The 19,825-nt window shown below is 37.1% G+C and overlaps 1 protein-coding gene across 9 annotated transcripts in view; it reads right to left on the bottom strand.

Moving 5' to 3' along the window:
• Positions 1–19,825, bottom strand: part of PTPRD (protein tyrosine phosphatase receptor type D) — a 534,283-nt gene that overhangs the window by 107,465 nt on the left and 406,993 nt on the right. For 6 of the 9 annotated variants that reach the window (XM_060102137.1, XM_060102140.1, XM_060102138.1 and 3 more), the window contains 2 exons: positions 19,533–19,693; positions 9,254–9,366 (listed from right to left, as the gene is read on the bottom strand). In XM_060102137.1, the coding sequence (XP_059958120.1) occupies positions 9,254–9,366; positions 19,533–19,693 (274 nt within the window). The remainder of the gene's footprint in view (positions 1–9,253; positions 9,367–19,532; positions 19,694–19,825) is intronic. The other 3 variants (XM_060102139.1, XM_060102142.1, XM_060102146.1) reach the window with 1 other exon arrangement.

Below are 19,825 nucleotides of genomic sequence, written 5' to 3'. Positions count from 1 at the left end.
TAGGGACAAACTTTTTGTTATCAAGCACCTCAGTTTCTTCTTCTGTGAAATAAAAATGTGGGGCTAGATAAATTCTGGAGTCACTTCCTTCTTTATAACTCATTTCTTCCTCAACTGGATAGGATGTCTGAGCAGAGAAGGGTCTTGTGGATGTAGTTCATACATAAAGGTTCTAAAAGTAACTGTATCTTTTCTTTGAGGGGTGGGGAGAATTTACATTCTACAAAACAGAAAATATATGCAGTTGAATTGTCAACTTTCTGAATTAAGTTTAATACAATTTTCATTAGCTAACCAAATTATGATCTTATATCATGTATTCAAAATGAATAAATGTCAACATAAAAATTATGCTGAAGAATAAACGTGGAGTGAAACTCCTCCAACATGAAACTCTTATTTATTTACTTATTCCTTTTCATTATGTTATTTTATTTTATTTTTTACTGAAGTGGTGTAGTTGATTTACAGTGTTCTGTTAGTTTCTGGTATAGAGCAAAATGATTCAGTTATACATATTCTTTTTTCTTATTATTTTCCATCATGGTTTATTACAAGATATTGAATATAATTCCCTGTGCTATATGGTAGAACCTTGTTGTTTGTTTATTTTATATACAGCAGTTTGTGTCTTCTAATCCCAAACTCCTAATTTACCCCTCCCCCCATCTTCTCCCCTTTGGTAACCTTAAGTTTGTTTTCTATGTCTGTGAGTCTATTTCTGTTTTGTAAAGAAGTTAATTTGTATCATATTTTAGATTCCACATGTAAGTGATATGATAGTTGTCTTTCTCTGACTTACTTCACTTAGTATGCTAATCTCTAGGTCCATCCATGTTGCTGCAGATGGCATTATTTCATTCTTTTTAATGGCTGAGTAGTATTCTATTGAATATATATACAACATTTTCTTTATCCTTTCATCTTCTGATGGACATTTAGATTGCTTCCATGTCTTGCCTATTGTAAATAGTGCTACAGTGAACACTGGGGTGCATGTGTCTTTTCAAATTAGAGTTTTCTCTGGATATATGCCCAGGAGTGGCATTCCTGGATCACAGGGTAACTCTACTTTTAGGTTCTTTTTTAAGGAACCTCCATACTCTTATCCATAGTGGCTGCACCAATTTACATTCCCACCAACAGTGTGGGAGGATTCCCTTTTCTTCACATCTTCTCCAGCATTTATTATTTAACATGAAACTCTAGGTCGTATCAAAAAATAATCACCAAGGGTCTGTTGCAAAATAGTGTTATACAATTCTCCCCAAACTTCTCCATTGTCCAACGTGGAAAAAAAATTTACAGGATATAATCAAGCATTTTAGAATCTGAATGAAAAAGCAGACACTAAGAAAACTATGAATTTGACCTCACTGTGGTCTCTTTTCAATCTTTTGTCTGGCAACCTGGCTTTGCTCACAGTCTGTGAAGCAACGTTTTATTAGAACAGTTGTTTTCACAATAGCACAATTTGAGGTGTTTTAAAATTCCTTCTTTCCAGGCTGCACACCTGACCAATTAACTCAGAATAGCTGGGTATGGGAGCCAGACATTGATATTTTTAAAGTTCCCTGGTAATGAGTCTCAGTCCTTTGGGAATTTTTGATGGGGGCAGGGGGCTGTAACTTTATTTTTTTCCTTCAAGAATTAGAGTTTATGAGAATGAGATCAGCTTTCTCCTGGTGATACCCTTGAACCTGCTCTAAGTCTCCATTAGCAAGCTTTAGTGCTTTAGCTATTATTAACAAGAACTTGAAGTGCAGCTCACAGCTGATGAGGACTTGCCAGGGTCACGACCTCATCAGTTCAAAGCTACAAATGCACAACATAAATGCATTTTAAAGGCACACGTTGCATCTGAGCAGAGTTTTCATTCTGAAGCTAAGATACCACAATATACACTGTCAACATGAAAAATGACAGATGTAGTCACTGAAATCTGCCTTAGGTTGGAGGAGAAAACATGATGGCTACTTTTAACAGGGTAAATATTTGTGACAGTAACTGCATGCTGGCTCCCTTATAAGATGTAAAACTTTAAAATCGTGGCATTGTAAACTGAGAGGTGCCTTAGAGATTACTTAGTCCAGCATTTTCATTTTATACAGGAGGGCTCTGAAGTCTAGAAAAGTTAAGTGACCTGTATATTTTAGCCCATCTAGTCAATAACAAAATCTTAAGTGGGTTTGGCATCTTTACTGTTTTATTTCTAGAATGGAAGTTACGATCTCCTCAAGCAGGGGTCAAGGTTTCCAGTGGCTCAAGCGGCCAGGTCGGTTAGGTAAATGATTACAGATAACCAGGTACTGAACAGTAAGCACTTTCACAAGTAATATGCTCCCCCCCATTTCTGTGCAACAAGGAACCTTTTGTGCAACAAGCTGTCTTTCATTTCTCTGCTTTCAGTGGCGTCTCAGGAAAGAGAAATATTTCTCTATTTTTTTTTTAAAAAAAATAATAAGCTTTAGATGAATGGCAGCTGAACTCTGTGTCAATGTCAGGGCCATCCTTAGGGCTGGTGTAGACTGTGGAGAACTTCTAGAAGGGTGCAAAACTCTAGCAGATATCTTTCAGGTAGAACTACAGAGCCAAGAGGGCGAGGCTTCTCAGGCTCTCAACAGCAAGTGAAAACCCAGATAATTATGTGACTTACCTCTGTTTTCACTACTGACTCAAAATTTTGTTGAAATCCAGTAGGGGTCAAAGAAAAGACCTTCAGAGGCCACATTTGGCTAACAAGATTGTGATCTCTGTTTTAGAAGAGCAAAATGTTCCTTTGGTGTGTGAATTAAAATTAAAGAAGGTTGAGAGTGACAGGAAGCATGTTTGTGTCCACAGGCACTGGGAGAGACGCTGGCGGGGGGCTGGGGAACGGGACAGTGTATACTTCTCGCATGATTCACTCTCTGTGGGTTCATCTATCCTCCCCTCCCCTCTTGCATTAATTCCACCAGTAAGGAAAATGAAGCTCAGAGGGGTAAAAGGACTTGATCAAGGTCATCATTATCAGTAAAACTATGGCTAGGTGGGGAATTTGATCCCAGACCTTGTCAGTTCTCATTTAGGGAACTTCTCATTATGCTATGTTGTCTCTTAAATCATTGAACACCCCAGGGAGAGTGTTGCCATGTACATAAATATGGGCTTGTGAAACTGTTTGGGCTACTTATTCAGTAACAAAGGAACATAAATTACATAATATGGGCTTGTGAAACTGTTTGGGCTACTTATTCAGTAACAAAGGAACATAAATTACCCTCAGTTGGAGAAAATGTGTCAATAACGTACTAGCTTCATTTAGAAGGTATGCCTGTGTGAGTGGTGGGGACAGGTAAAGGGCACTTATACACACACCTGCATTTTTTAGTCACTTCTTACCAAAACTTTGTGAGCTTCCATGAAAATATTTTGAATGTATACCTTTAGTTCATGTTAAAAACTGTAATGCTATTCAGCAGAAAAAATTTTTTTTTAAAACCCTAATTTCCCATGTTTTTGCTTTTCAAATGTTCTATTTTACTTGGTCAGTAATCTAACCAACAGTAAGTTTCAAATGACTTTTTTATCTGTAGAGAAATGTTTATCAAATACTTGCCATATTTTTTAACCTTGTATTAAATGCCAACAGGCACTTTACAACTTTATTAACAGTTTTGTTAAGTGGAGGTTTTAAGGTCACTAAGAGTGGTAGAACATCTTTTAGATGATTTTTCCTGATAATATTTATGTGTGATAATGCAGTAATACTCTCTTCATGGTTTTCCTTTCCAACAAACTGTGATAAAGGCTGAAGAACAGGTTGTGGTCATGGAACAGGGAGAAGTTAATTTGTTCATCAAATCAGAAGTATACCTACCTGACTTAAGAAATCATAGCAACTTAGTTTATAAAATATTTTTCAGCTTTTAACATAATATGTACTACTTAGCCTAACCTGAATAACTACAAATACTCTATGTTTACAATGTGCCTCACAAATGAATGGTAAATTAAAGACAAACGAGAAGATTGATTTGTAAGGTATAATTGCTTGTTGGTACAACAGTGACAGTTTGACTTAATCCATGACTAGGATCATCATTAAGGGAAAGATACTACAAGAGTGCTTTTTCAGGTAAGCACTATATGGCATAATTAAAAATCATTTTTATGTGGGATTTCTCAAACTGAAGAATTTGAACAAACTATGTTTCTTTATATCAGAAATATACCATTTATATACCATAGATTCAATGAACCAATGTTTCTGAAATATAAGATAAAAAGAATACATCTGGTGTTCTTAATCTAGAACATATGCCTTAGTTTCCTACAATACAAAATATGAATATAAGGAGATATATATAAAGATGGATCTTGTTAGCCCTGATCCATTTAATACTACTAATGCATCAGAAGAGATGTCTCAAGAGCTTTCAAAACCACTCAGTTGCTGTGCAGACACTTCTGCTGCTGATACTGCTATTTCTGATACGTTAACTTTTTATGAGTTTGTTTTTGTTTTTCACAGCCCATCAATCTCTTACCATCCATGTATGCTTTAGGGCAAAATATATTAAGGTCATCCACAAAATGAAAATGAGGCTTTTATATTGTAACATCTGATCATCTATTTTTTAATCTCTTTTCCTAAAAGGTGCAAGTACAAACAGTAGAGTTGTTTTGTTTTGTTTTTTTATAAATTTATTTATTTTTGGCTGTGTTGGGTCTTTGTTGCTGCGTGCGGGCTTTCTCTACTTGCAGTGAGTGGGGGTACTCTTCATTGCAGTGCACGAGCTTCTCATTGCAGTGGCTTCTTTTGTTGTGGAGCATGGGCTCTAGGCACGCGAGCTTCAGTAGTTGTGGCATGTGGGCTCAGCAGTTGTGGCTTGCAGGCTCTAGAGCGCAGGCTCAGTAGTTGTGGCACACGGGCTTAGTTGCTCCGTGGCATGTGGGATCTTCCTGGACCAGGGCTTGAACCCGTGTCCCCTGCACTGGCAGGTGGATTCTTAAGCACTGTGCCACCAGGGAAGCCCCTAACAGTAGAGTTTTGTTTTTGTTTGAAAAAAAAATTTTTTTTTTGGTGGGGGAAGGGAGGATTCTGAGGAAGGGGTACAGATACTGGGAGAAAGAATTTTGCAGGAAAAGAAAATTCTAAAAACTTTGGACCAACCAAAGTGGTTTGGTCCTTGGGGAGAAGTTTGCAGGCACCAAGAAAGGTGGTGACTAGTGTACCACATGATGCAATTAGTTATATGTTCCTTTACTCCTTTTTTTATACTAGAAAAAAAGCTTATTTCTTTAAGATGCTGAACTTCTAAATTTGCTTTGTTGGAAAAAGTAGAAATTGGAACACATATCATCAGTCATTTCTTTGGTTTTCTGATAAATCACCATCTTTTGACAGTATTATATTTATCTTAGTCATTTTGTGCAATTCTAGAGGCCACTGCCCAGAGGGGCTACTCAGTACGTGAAAGCTTTTTACAATACTTCAAAAATATTTGTAATTGTCAGTCTCTATCAAAATGGTAAATGTGCCTACCCTAGGACTCTGCCATCACACTTCCAGGTGTCTATCATACAGAAATAACAACAAGATGTGAAAAGATCTGGGCTCAGTACTGCTGATTACAGTATTATTTGTAAGAGCAAAATACAGGAAATAACTTAGCATCCATTAATGAGGATTGAGTTCATATATTTTGTGACATCTGTAGAACAGAATAGCATCAATACTCTCACCTGTTAAAAAGGAGGTAAAACCTAATACAATAACTTGGAAACAGGTCTATTTTTATGTAGTTAAATGGTAAAGCAGGAAATTTCATGTATATGCATCTATCTATATACCTGCTATATATTTTATCATTTAAAGAACTGTATATACATATTAAAAATTCTAGAAGGATATGCATGGAGCTCTCTATATGGTAGATATTTCTGGAGGGTCAAATTGGAGTAGTTATAGGAAATCGTTTACTTTTTATTTTAAATATTTCAAAAGAAGAAAAATAAGTGGTGAGATGAAGAATAATTTTTATTTTCTAAAAGTGTTTTTTTTGCCTTTTACAACTTATGAAACTTTTCAAACACACACAAAATGTAAATAATATAATGCACAACTGTATAGCCATAACCTACGTGTAACAATTGTTAACAAGCTTATTTTCTATTTAAAAAATTTTCCTCAATAAACATAATTAAGAAATGTTGATGGGGGGGGATTATAAAATGACTTGGAAATTTTTTTAACAGAAAAAAAGAAAAGCTTTCCTCCCAACAAAAAGAGTTCATTTTTGTTTAACATGTAACTCATCTCTCAGCCGTCCTAACACATACCCAGTTCCCACTGTCTACAAAGATGTGTAAGGCTTAATAGAAGTTTCACTAAAAGCATCTTTTATAAGTGTCTTCACTTTGTGCCTTAGCTGAGCGGCAAGGGACAAAATTCTGACCTTTTCCTTTCCTTGACCCACAGACAGATGTGTTTGTGGTACTGCAATTAAGGAAAGAATTCTTTGAAGTACTTAATGTCAGAATACTGTATTTATATGAAATTTAAAATGTATGTTTCAGTATCTTTTAAATATGAAGGAGAATTTGGGGGAAAAAAGTCTGACTCTTTAAACCTAGACTCTCCAACAAGAATAAGTAACTTAAAATGTAAATAGATATTTCATTCACAAGGTGAATATTTTTAAAGGAAAGTGGAACTAAGAATCAGTGAACTAAGCAATATGTTTCCTTTACCTTCTGAAAGACCTACTGAATTTCAAGTGATAATGTTAGTTTGATATTTTGTCATCTACAACAGACCCATCAGAAGTGGAAATCAATTTGCTTTCATGAACAAGTTCTGTGCTAGGGGCTGGTTATATAAATCACAGGTTTCTGATTTCATTGAAAATCCTGGATTCTTAATCCCCTACTTATTCATGCCATTAAGAAGCATTGTCAAATTTTGTAATGTTTGTGGATAATTATATCCCCAAAGGTATGCTGTATATAAAAGCACATTTCAAAAAGTGAAGGGCGAATGGTTTAAAATCCAAAAAAATAAGTAAAACTTAAAATTGTTTCCTGTGCAACACTTAAGAAAGCTGCTTTAGAATAAAAGGATCATTTTATTGCATCATCCAGGAAAGCCCTTGGTTATTTGTGAATCAGGGAGGAAGAAATAGCACAACACAGTTACTTGGTTAACAATCCCAACTTGTGCTCTCATCCCGTTGGCAAGTAATTGAGGGAATTCATAGCCACTGGCTGGAATCCATACTGGCTGAAGAAAACTGTAACGTTTCTATGAATCTCACATTGACAGCTAGGTACAATTTTCTGTGTACACTGGTCAAATTTTCAGGACAGCAGGCCACATCACAGAGCTTGGGAGGCACGTAGACTATTTCAACAAATCAGGCTTAAGCAGACTGCGTACCTGAGTACAACATAATGCTGCCTCAGTGAACAGATGTGCTAGGATCTTGGGACAATTTCTCCTGTTCTAGTCTCTTCCTCTACTAAATCACCTCTCCTTTTTACTGTTTGTCTAATTTTTTCTACTATCCATTTGAGGTGAGAAGTCTAATCTTAGTTAAATGATACCTTCTTATATACCTAGGTCCCCATTTTAATTTGGTAAAGCCATGGGTGATATAAGCAATGTCACTTTAGTTGTAACCTTCATTCTCCTTTCCAGTGACTTATATGGAATTTAGCAGGTTCTCTCTATAAATGGATCTCATATTCCCACATACATTGGGGAAATTAGATTCTTTATAGAATTCTTGAACATGGAGGTGTCTTGGTTAAAGGCATTTATATTTCCCTACCTGCAGCCACCAGCACTCTCCTAATAATCCTTTCTACACAGTTGCCATTCATGTGTTTATGCCTGGAAACATTCTCTGATGGTGCTGGGGGTGGTGAGGGATAGCACTCCCACTGGCTTTCTTCTTTTGGGGCTACTGTCGCCTTTATACTCAGCCTTTTAAATAAATTCCCATATGGGAGATTTTTGGCCATGTGAAAATTTTCTTTTACTTTTTATGCTGATGAAGGTATATCTTTTGCTTTTTAAAGAACAAGCCTCATTTGAGATAGAATTTTAAAAGACAACCCACTTCTATGATAACTTGTATAGCCACATTAAAAAATGCCAGGCATTTCTTTTAACTGAATAGTTTCTAGTTACTATGACATATCTACATGTAAGATAAAAAATATGCTAAACACAATAAACTGTGTATTTTCTATTCAAAGAAATTCACTGCAAATGTGTAGTTTAATAAAATCTGTGGTGTACCATACTGTGAATAGAATATCCATTTGACACACAGAAAAACTTTCAAACAATTTGGGGTGCAATACTACCATCAAATTTTTTTTTTTTCTTTGTGGTACGCAGGCCTCTCACTGCTGTGGCCTACCATCAAATTTTAATCAAATAGACTTCTTAGATTAGCTCTTTAATTTTGTCCATTATCATTAGGTATTAAGACAGTGCCACTCCGTTTTATGTTTTTAGCTCTCTACTCTTCATTATTTGGCATAAATAAGATTTAGGTGAAAGAAAGCAAAATAGAGCTAGCCTTGAATTAACAATACTGTACAAAATGCCCCTCAGCAGGAATAATATTTTTCCTCTGTTGAAGCAGTTAATGTTCTTTAATTTAAGAAACAGACATGTTTTTCTTATCCTCAGTCACTTAGTGTGTCTCCCCAGTAAGAAACCTAAATTGGTCAGTGAGATTTAGTTTAGGTAATATTTTAAAAGATACAAATTTTTTCCTCATTTTGTTTTTCTCCCTCCCTTCCCCTTTCTTTCAGAGTAACACAGACACAAATTAATAGGGGAATCGAGAAAAAAATGTATTCTTTCCCAATGGGATGGATGAGGTAACATCCATCCATCCACCCATTCATTTGCTTTATAAGATGAGAAACTGAGTTCTTTCCAGATAGGTGTCATGGAAAATAATCAGCTATGCTAAGTCCATAAAAATGGTAGATATTCTTAAGACTATAGTTTTTCCAAAATTTGAAGGGGAATTTTTTTTCCTTTTTTCCACCCCACCTCAGATTTACACAAAGAATGTAATTTCCTTTCAAGACATATGTTTTGGTGAGTCTCAATAATAGTAAAGTAAAAGAGGAGGACAAAGAATTGTTTGAAATAAAGTGATCTATTCACCTCTCAAGGCAATATCAACGGGGCTATAAAACTTTCAGTAAACGCTGCGTTATGGACAAGAGGAGTCATGCCTCTTACCTGGTGTTTGGAAATTAAGGCGCCTCAGTTCTACTGGGTCTGTTGGATGGTGTGAAGGGACCTCCTTACTGTTTGGTATGCTGCTCTTTCTAGAATCAGACTCTGCCCTCTTCCTATAGGGAGAGAATAAAAATTTAAGAGTAAGACAACCAAAAAAATGGAAACAGATTTTAAAAAAGCAGAGTTATGTCCCTCCTAACCCCCCACGCCCCATTTTCAGGTTTAAAACTTTTTGACTTTTGTGACTTTGTTCAGGTTACTTTTTTTTTTTTTTTTTTTGCAGTACACGAGCCTCTCACTGTTGTGGCCTCTCCCGTTGTGGAGCACAGGCTCCAGACACGCAGGCTCAGTGGCCATGGCTTATGGGCCCAGCCGCTCCGGGGCATGTGGGATCCTCCCAGACTGGGGCACGAACCCGTGTCCCCTGTATCAGCAGGTGGACTCTCAACCACTGTGCCACCAGGGAAGACCTGTTCAGGTTACTTTTTTTCTCTCCTAGCCTACAGTATTTCCTCAGGTCCAAAATTTTTAAGTGGATCATCTAAGTCCTCCTTTATCTCTGGATTTAAATAATTCAGTGATTCTACCTTTAGGCTTAAGGAGGTGTTGGTGAGATAGGTTTGGAAACTTGTTCAGCTTTTCTCCCTCATCCACTAGTTCTATTTGTGAGGGATAGGCTAGAGTAACCCTAGTAACCAATACTAAAATTGTGACTACCAATTGTGGGAAAAAACTCATAGAAACTACTGGGCCTCAAGCTAAACAACTAAATCTGCCCCCCTCCTTTTCCCTTTAGGATACATGATTGGTGGCTACCAAGTGGACCTGCCCTGGATTTTCCCATAACCAGATAAATACAGTAAGTGCATTTCTAAGATTTCAAGTTAACCTAATACCTGGTAGGAGAATCAGGACCACACAAACCCAACATCCCTTTTCTCTTTTCAAATCCCAAGGAAAAAACAGTATTGGCTGTTTATGGTGTCAAGCTAACTATCTTTGCTTAAGGTGTCATAATGTAATTTTAATAAATGTCTATGCAAGAAATGTGAGGTTTTTTCTTAAGGTTTCTTTATTCTCCCCCAACCAAACCAATAATCACAGAGTAGTAGCTATTTTCTTTAAGGCTGAATTAGGTTAAAAACTCACTTAACTAATGGAGAACTTTTCAAACATTGCTTTATTCCAAATACAGATTCCAGCATCTCCAGGCCGGAGGCATTATCCTAGCATCTCACCCCTGCTCAGAGCAAAGGCATTCTTATTTGGAGAAAGGGTGCAGCAGTATTTAGGAACTCTCCCTTTCTCTTTTTGATATGACGGTGGTACAACTCGTTAGCGTTGCTGTGGCAGTGGGCTTTCATTGTGCCACCCAGGTCGTTGCACGGTTAGCCAGAGGGCTCCTGTTAAATAGCCTTTCTTTCCATCTCTGCTCATCTGTATAGAATAAAACCAACCAGGGGATGAAGGGACGACTGATGTGAAGGGAAAGCACACTTGATTTGCTCAAGTGCAATGCCTTCAGCAAAACATCCTCAGTGGAATGAATTTTGGGGGGTGAGTCCTGTTAGACACCTTGCTCTCTCAGAACCTTGGGTTAACCTGTCTCAGGCTTTTCTGTTTCCACCTAAAAGTGTCAGGTATAGCCTTAGGACAGAGCATACTGCCAACCGGAGGAAAGCAGTGAGTTGGAGGCATGCCAAAGGTACTGGCAGCTCCAGTTATATGGAGTGGAAAATGAGAAGGAAAGGAAAAGAAGAGATGGAGAACTGGTCAGAAAGCTATGAGAAGGAAGAGAAAAAGGGTCTAGGAAGACAATGGGAAAGAAGGATATGATGACCACTTTCACAGTAGAAAATATCACTGTGTTTATGCTGTGGGTATGTGCCTCACAATACAGAGAGATGTTTTACTATCGAAGATGCAGAATCTAAATGGGTTAATGAAACACCACCGAGTGTGGCCAATCAATCCCACGTGTAACAAACATATGGTTGGTCTTCTCCAAGTAATCCCACTGGCCCTTTTCAGGTTTTGGTCTTTTCACACAATTTGGCACATGGCTTTACTGATGTGCCAGATCCAGTGACTGAAAACTGGATTTTTATCCCTTTTCAAAATGGCTCTACAGTCTTCCTTGCAGGATTATGGAAACCACATGAAGAAATATCTGGGCAAGGAGACCCTCACTCTTGCAGATATTGTGGGACACCCTCCTTATCTTCCTTTGCACTGAGGCCAGGCTGAGTGATGTGAGACACAGGGAAAGAAAAGAATACTCTCTAAAGACATTTACACAGTTTCTCTGGCGCCAGGAAAGCTGAAAATGCCATCTTGTTGCCTGATGAGTCTCGGAAAGCCCAGAGCATGGGGACTGAAGTTACAATTCATAATTGTAATAAATGGGAGGGGTGTCCTGACATTTAATAACTAACATCTCCCTCACCTAATCTGTCCAAGTAAGATAATCTCCAAGAAATCAGACTCCAGAAGTCCTAGCCAGCTAGGAAAATCAGCTGTTTAAATTTTATTTTGCTTCATTTCGTTTTGATGATCACAACATGGGTAATTCTGGCTGCCCACACGCTTTATCGCATTATTTTTAAACAGAAATGTGTTAAAATGTTTGTTTTCTAACAAAGAATTTCTAAGGAAGATTTGCAAGATGAAGAGTTTGGTCATCATCAGTAACAGTAGTCATTTTTAAAAATTGGACTTACTGTTGCACAGTATTAAATGGGGTATAATGATCTAAATCAGTCCCAACATGAACGTAAGGAGTAACTTTTTTTTTTTTTCTAGTAAGTTTTCAGAGGTCTCATTATTCTCATTTTCATCTACTGATAGAAAAAAGCAACAAATAGTGACTTGAAACAGATTCTAAATTTTGCCTCGCTGTTTTATTTTTTCTATTAGGATTATAAAGCCCTAGGGTAAGTTTATTTCTCACAGTGAGAAGTATCTACCACGTGCAGGGGTTATCTGGGTGAAAAGAAAATAGAAGATCACATGACATTTCAGATATGGCAGAAACTGCTAATACCGTAAAAATATGTGTTTTTTTGGGGCTGTGAATACTGTACAACAAAAATGCTGCTCTGTGGTCTAAGCGGGGTTTTATTTTCACTTATTCTCGCCTGGCTCTTATCTACAGGTAAAGCGGGGAGCAAAAATAAAAGGATGATCATGTGGCAGATTACTTGGAACAAAGATATTCAGACATACGAGTACAGGCTTTTGGAAGAAATATACATATTTGAATATTCATAGAGATTTCAAAGAAATCAATTCGGACACTTAATGATTCTGACATCATTAAGAATGGAACCCCAACTCTACGACTATTGGTGTGAATCTCCTTGGGTAAGTCAATTACAAACCTTAATTTCTTCACTTATAGAGAAAGAGTGTTAAGAGATGATATCTAAATTGTGGCTCATTTCTCTCATTTTAACAGAACAAGAAGGTAGTGATGAAATTGTAAAATGAGGACAGTGTTATAGTGAGAAGGTAGATCTCTGAGTGTATTAACTAGATTCAAAGTGTTTTGACTTTGGGCTAGAGAAACGATTTTGCATGTGTTTTCTGCTGGATTAATGGCAAGCACCCCTTCTCAGAGGTAGTCAGTTTCCTGCCAGTGAAAGTGTAATGCAGCTTGTTGACCAGCGTTAAGTGATTTTAGGGACAATAATACAGCAGTCATTCTCAAACTTTAGTGTGCATCAGAGTCACCGACGAGGGTTTGTTAAACGGCAGGCTGCTGGACCAACTCCCAGAGTTTCTGATTCAGTAGTTCTGGGATTTGGGGGAGCCAAGAATTTGTGTCTCTACCAAGTTCCTAGGTGACGCTGATGCTACTGCTGCTTGTCCAGGGGCCACTCAGAGAACCACTGTAATACAACATAGGGAGGAAGGCGGGTTAGAGGAGCATTGAGATCCTTTGCTTAGTTTAACTTCAATCAGGAATTCATATATAGATATCTAGGTATGTGTTAGAAAGCTGCAAGGTTAGCTTGGACTGATCAACAAACAAGCAGTATAAGGATTATTATTATTATTACTGCTATTATTATTCAGGGCTGGAAGACAGGGAAAATAATTTGGAATTAAATATAAGTTTTCACTAAGGCACTGACATCAACATTAGCAGGGTGTGAGAATGCTAGTATTCCTATACAAAGTGTCTTGAGATCAAACTTTCAGTAAAAACAAACAAAACAAAACAAAAATGGTTCACATTAACACATACAAATGCTCATTTAACCTTGACTACAAACAAAACTCTGGTTTTACTACCTTCTAAATTTGGCTTTAAATACTCTATTTTATCTTCATATATAGACAAACTATTTCCCCCGAATCATTTTAATATCAAAATTATTTTATATATCTAGGCTTCGTCCATCTTCCCCTTGTCAGTTTCATCTTTTATATCCAACCTCCACCCTCATCCCCTCAATACCTCCAAAGTCTACCCGTATCTTTTTTTTTTTTTTTTTGTACTGAGCATTAAAGGGGTTTGTTCTCTATTCCTCACCTGTCAGGTTTACTGCTCCATTTTAATGCAGCAAAGAAAGAAAAAGAAAGGCTAAATGTTAGTTGGCCAATGGTAACAAGAGTAACCATGACAACCAATATTTAACAGTGCTCAGAATCAGGGATATATAACACATTAGAAAATGATAGCATATCAAAATATTTAAAGGCCTCTAAGCATGAAGCAAATGGAGGACATGAGCGTACATGGCTAAGCAAAACATTTGTGTGTGTGTTAATGTCAGACTCGCTTTTATTCATCAATCTACAAAACACTGCCACAATTAATTATATCGCAGGAAGTGTTTGATGGTAGAGATATAATTTGATTTTTACAAAACACGCCCTGAGACAACTGCTAATGTACTTAATGGGAATATAACCTCATTCCATATAAGAAATTTAGTTCATTTAAGATAAAGACTCTTCAGTTAAGAGATACAGTATTCCTTTAATGATTTAAACTACCTCCAAATTGCATTGACCTGCACAGAAATTTGCACAGTTGCATAATACACAAGGTAATAAAGTGGCAGAAATGATTTCTTCAAACACCTTTTGACAAGTAAGGTGATCATAAATCTTTTTCTTCTAGTAAGAGATTAAATACATTTTCAGTTTTGGAAAATATAATATTCATCATTATAAATCTACAGAGCATGACCCATTTATATAGCTGTGCTAATCCAGAAAAGTATTTTATTACCAGCCACTGACATGACAGATATTTTCCTAGTCATAGAGGCACTGCTGTCTGTGAACACTCGCAGCTCATTCTCATAGACACTTTCACCTGTGATAATACGTGTATTGTTTAACCATGTTCTTTAGGCAGAGAGTATAACCTTCATCTGAAGAGAATTCATCTAAACAGTCTTCATGTTGAGGCAAATTGCAAAGTATTTAGGGAGTTCTCAAGTGCAAAAAATAAAGGTGCCAGGTCCACCTCAATGCAAATGAAATAATACACACCCATATTGCTGGAGTATCTGGCTTTAAGGCAATCCAGTCCATTTCTTTTCAAAAATACAAAGTCCACATTTAAATTGTACAAACACACAAAGTGAATAATGAAAATGATATCAAACACAGGTTCTTCTTTTTATTCTTAAAGTAATTTAGCTGGTTGTACCAGGTTTTTAAAAATTCCTACAAATGTTCTCAGCTTGCTTATTTTTAATCAGTGAGGTCATCAGTGAATCAGTTGTAGGAAAGTCGTCTATTCCTCTGAGAGGAAGAGAAATACCTAGTGAATTGCCAGTTTCGTATATGAAAAGGCTGTTGAATATTAGGATGAACCAGTGCATAGCATGCGCTTCACTCCCTCTGCCACAGAAAAGTCAGCCTTACTGCGCACATGGGTACATAGCTGGTACCAATATCTAAGTTTGAAATCTTTTGGAAGTGGTATATTGAAATTACAGGCTGAGGGTTTTATTACAGCTCGTCAGTCAAGACGAACGTGCTAATCAGTGATGGAGTAAACAAGAGGAGGGAACTGAGTGTATCACTATTTGACTTGTTTATTCAGTAGCCCCCTGTACCATGCACTCTACCGGGCACAAGGCATACAATGAGGAATAAGACGGAGTCCTTGACCTACAGTTTAGTGGGGGTAGAAAGCCAAGAAAATGGGCAGTGGCAGTAATGGGGTAGGTTCTATAATATAGAGAAGTAGAAAGTGCTCTAAGATCATACAGCAGGGGACCCTAAGGCAGCCTGAACTGGTACAGCACAGAGGAAAGGAGGAGGACAGTCACTCAGAAAGGCTTTCATTTAGTAAGTGGATCTTAGCTTAGCTTATTTCTAAAAGGTGAGTTAGGTTTGGCCAGGCCAGGAGGAATGGTTGTGGAGTGAGCGGAAAGGCTTTCCAGGTGTAGGGAAGGCATTGCCCAGAGTGGTGGGGTGTGGCAGCCTATTTCTTCATAGCATTTCAGAATAGTCTGGACTGCATTTCTTTCTTTGATAACACCTTGGAAATATACGTAGGGTTGATACAAAAAGAAGAATTAAAGAGGTAGAGCCCACAGGGAGCCAATGTTGGATCTGGGAAAAGGTGAAAAAGCTGAAGTTTATATTTTAGTCACATCTACTGCACGGTCTTCACACATAAACAAAACATCTTGGGGTGGGGAATGGAAATTATTTACTTGCTACAGCATCCATTCACATTAGACTATTACTATTCAAGAATGTGAATTTGGTCTAGACCATGCCTTAGCGCTTTCCAACCTCCTAATCCATTTTTTTTTTCCTTCCATACTACACGGTAAATACTTTTCATAGAGTCAGTCAGGTTAACGTTTTATTTTAAGAATATTTTCTCTAGGAATAATTCCTGGACAGTTTTAGAACTAACGACTGAAAAGCCTTACATGTGTAGCAGATGTGCAGGGTAGATGAACATCAAAGAGCCTTCAATTGCCTTATGGATTTTTTTCTTTGTAGGGGAGGATAGATGAAGGGCAACATGGAGTCATTTAGAAAACTTACACATGCACTGGAGGCAGAAATACTATAGTATTAATTCTGTTACTTGGTTTTTTTAGGTTCTCAGATTTAAAAAGGTCAATTATCTAATCTACATACTTACTTACTTATTTTATAAAAGTGAAGAAACCGAGGCCAGGAGTGGTAGCATGACTTTCTACCCCATAGAGCCACCTAGTCACAGAGCTGGGACCTGAACTCAGGTTTCCTGCTTCCTAGTTTAGTATTTTTCTAAACTTTGCTACCTCTACTCTCTGCAGTTTAAATTGTTAAATCATTGTATGTATCACATGTAGAGTACCGAATTTCCAAAGATTCCTGGTGCAAGAAAATTAACACTAAAGACCTACCAAACACATTTTAGTATTCTGATGGCCCTTTAGGCCCTTACAGAGGCTCCGTGACATGTTTTGTCATTGATTCTCAATATATTATAGTTTTTAAATGATTAAATTTAAAACAAAGTCAGATGAATAGAATGTGAAATGAAAGTGTGCTCTTCCATATTAATATAATTAATAGGGGTAAGTCTCAAAGCCTCCTCAGAGAGCTCAGTGAAATATATTTCTTTATATGGATGAACCATCCACAGCTACAGACCCATTCCTAACACAAGTAGTCTTGTAAACAGGTGTGTGTTACCAGCAGGATATATGTGAGTCAACAATATTTTATACTCATTCCCTACTCAAAGTATTATTTGCACACAGGCAGTGAAATACTTGAAAAATAATAATGATGATAATAATACATTCCATTCTGAGTCATTACCAATGACCTATGTATAAACTGAAAGGCACCTAAAAAGAGGGATATAGTATGTTTGTTTGTTATATAATTTTCTTTGCTCAGAATCCAAGCTATTAAAGACATTATTCATTGCCTACAGAAGATTTCCTCTTGAACTGTTTCATGATAATCAGGAAGGACATTGTTGGGTCTACTTGAATTTCAAGTCAGGAATGTTCTTTACTGCTGAAGCAAGCATTTCTATTTCAGAAATGCTTCATGGGCTTTCAGATGGTTAGCTAAATATACTTAGCATTCGAGGATGTGTGCATTTCCCAACAATTGCATTAGACGATGCTTACATATGCACACACTGAAATGCAACTTCAACAGTCATAAAAATCTTTAAATACGATGCCTCTTTTTGCAGGATTAGGAAAAACTATAACTGAGTTTATTTTTTTCAAGCACGTGTGGATACAGAAAACTTTAAAAGGATTTCTAGTGGGTTGGCCAAAAAGTTCGCTCAGGGTTTTCATCTGGAAAACCCCGAGCGAACTTTTTGGCCAACCCACTAATTACCAAGCTTATAATCTTATTTCTTCACATTCACATAACTAATTCACAGGGCCACGCCCATATCTACTGCGTGGCATGACTTAATGATAGCTGGATAGATTCACCACTTAAAAAAAGGTAAGCATCTTGTTCATTTTGAGTCATCACACAGTCACATGATATGATCTAGAAATGCAATTGTCAGCAACCAGTTGTTTTCTGATCTGACTCCCACAGCAGGATGTGACCACTTAAATAAATGTTTTACAGAAAACAGTTAGAATTCTATTTTTACTTTTTTTCTTCTTGTATTCTCTTCTGATAATAAGTGCGGTACCTGAACAGCAAAGCTGCTGCTTGGACTCGGACTCACATAGGATCTCTTACTGTTCTGGAATATGTGGGGACCTCGCACTTCCTGCCCTTTAGCTCTTACATAAGAGAGAAGTGATCAAATACAACAGGCTCCTTACCATACACACTGATAAGATACAGACTGGGATGGGAAGATTGAAACCATCAACTAAAATATTTTGGCCTGTCAAGCACTTGCTTTCTCAGCTATTATTTTATGGAGTGGACAATTGAGTGATCAGGAAAAATAATGATGGATTTTTTTTTTCTTTCTCTAATTCTAGAAGAGGATTTTCATGGGCTATGGTATGAACTTCTTTAACTTGTCCTTTTTTTCTCAGCTCTGGAGTAGAATGGAATACAGCCTCATAAGAGAGAGTTTTTCAAGGGAGAAGTGTCTGTCTTGAAAAGTATTTTTTGGAGTCAAAAGAAGAGCTTACGAAAAAAGAGCTATTCCAAGAACATAAGAACAAAGGAATGCAGGTAGGAATAATTAATGTAAACCCAATAAAGGGAGATATATGGGTAGGAAAAAGAGATAATGAAAATAAGATATCTTGTCAGATTAAAACGTAAGCAAGAATCAAAATGAAGACATTCTCATCTAATTTTGAAGGTCAAGGTTATAGTGAGGGAAGAAGAGAGACAAACTATCTTGCAGAAGGAAGAGAGTAACTTCACAGTGGCATTCCAACAGATGACACACTACAAACGAAACACAGATTAAAGGTTCCTGAAAATAAAATTTGGAATGGAAGAAAAGAAAAATTGATATAAAGGGAGAGAATTCAGAATTTAGTCATTCTACATGTTTAAGAGAGTAGATGTTAATTGTTAAAATTTTGTACATTATGATATTATATTTTTTAGGTCAGAAAGGATTAAGGGGAAGAAGAATTACTCACGTCTTCTATCCAACTGCCTAAGCAGTGACCTAGGGGAAGAAATCTTGCTTATGTGTAATGGAGGCAGAAATGGGATTGACAAGAGTGGATCAGAAAACATGGGTAAATATGGGTTATTTGCATCCCACCTGTGGACAACACTAAATCGTATTGCTACGTGGGGGGTATCAAGACTAAGGTTATATTTTTCTTAAAGGAAAATGGTACCTTGCATTTCCTCTTGGACACAAATGGGAAAAGTTCATCCTCTTCCTCTCTTTTCTTTCTTTGCTCTTCAATTGTTAGCCACTTTTGAAAATAGCCACAGGGGTGAGGGGAGGGTGGGGAATCTCAGCCCATGTGCAAGTTAGTTAGACTTATGAAATGGACACAAATGTACAAACTTGATCTAAAACAATCCAGTTTGAGCTTCCTTGGGATTATCTGCTTGTGAATGTAGTAACATCTCAGCTGTCATGCAAAGCACTCATTCTGCATAAGTAAGTATCTCAGAAGATGGAGGTTGGGATCCATGCCTGCTGGGCAACAGAGTCTATACCACACGGTGAATGAGATTTTTAAATAGCTGAGTCTTTACATTTTGTTCTAATGCTAATGGACACATTTTTGTCTGGTGATTATTGGAAGTCTTTCTACTAAGATCAACCACACAATGACCCTAGAAGGATAATAAAAGTCTTTGCAATAGAAATATTGGGCAAACCTACCTTTTGTAAAGAAGAATGGCTATGACAATGCAGATGATAAAGACCACTGCAAGGACAGGACCTACAACCCAGATCAAGCCTTCTTCTTCATCTGTGATTGGCTGTGGATCCAAATCCATTGACACAACAGGATCAGAGTAAGGGCTGGTTGCATACATCTTCTGAGGAAAAACAGAATCTATGTTAGTTATAAAATAATGCCTTTCTAGAAAGTATCTTTAGCATTAGAAGAAGCAAAGATTCAGAACATTGTGGATTTGATAATAAGTGTGTAAAATAAAAAAGGAAGAAAA

Source organism: Mesoplodon densirostris, chromosome 6 (genome assembly GCF_025265405.1).
Source record: "Mesoplodon densirostris isolate mMesDen1 chromosome 6, mMesDen1 primary haplotype, whole genome shotgun sequence".
Taxonomy (NCBI): Eukaryota; Metazoa; Chordata; class Mammalia; order Artiodactyla; family Ziphiidae; genus Mesoplodon; species Mesoplodon densirostris.
This window is presented reverse-complemented; position numbering and strand designations above follow the sequence as displayed.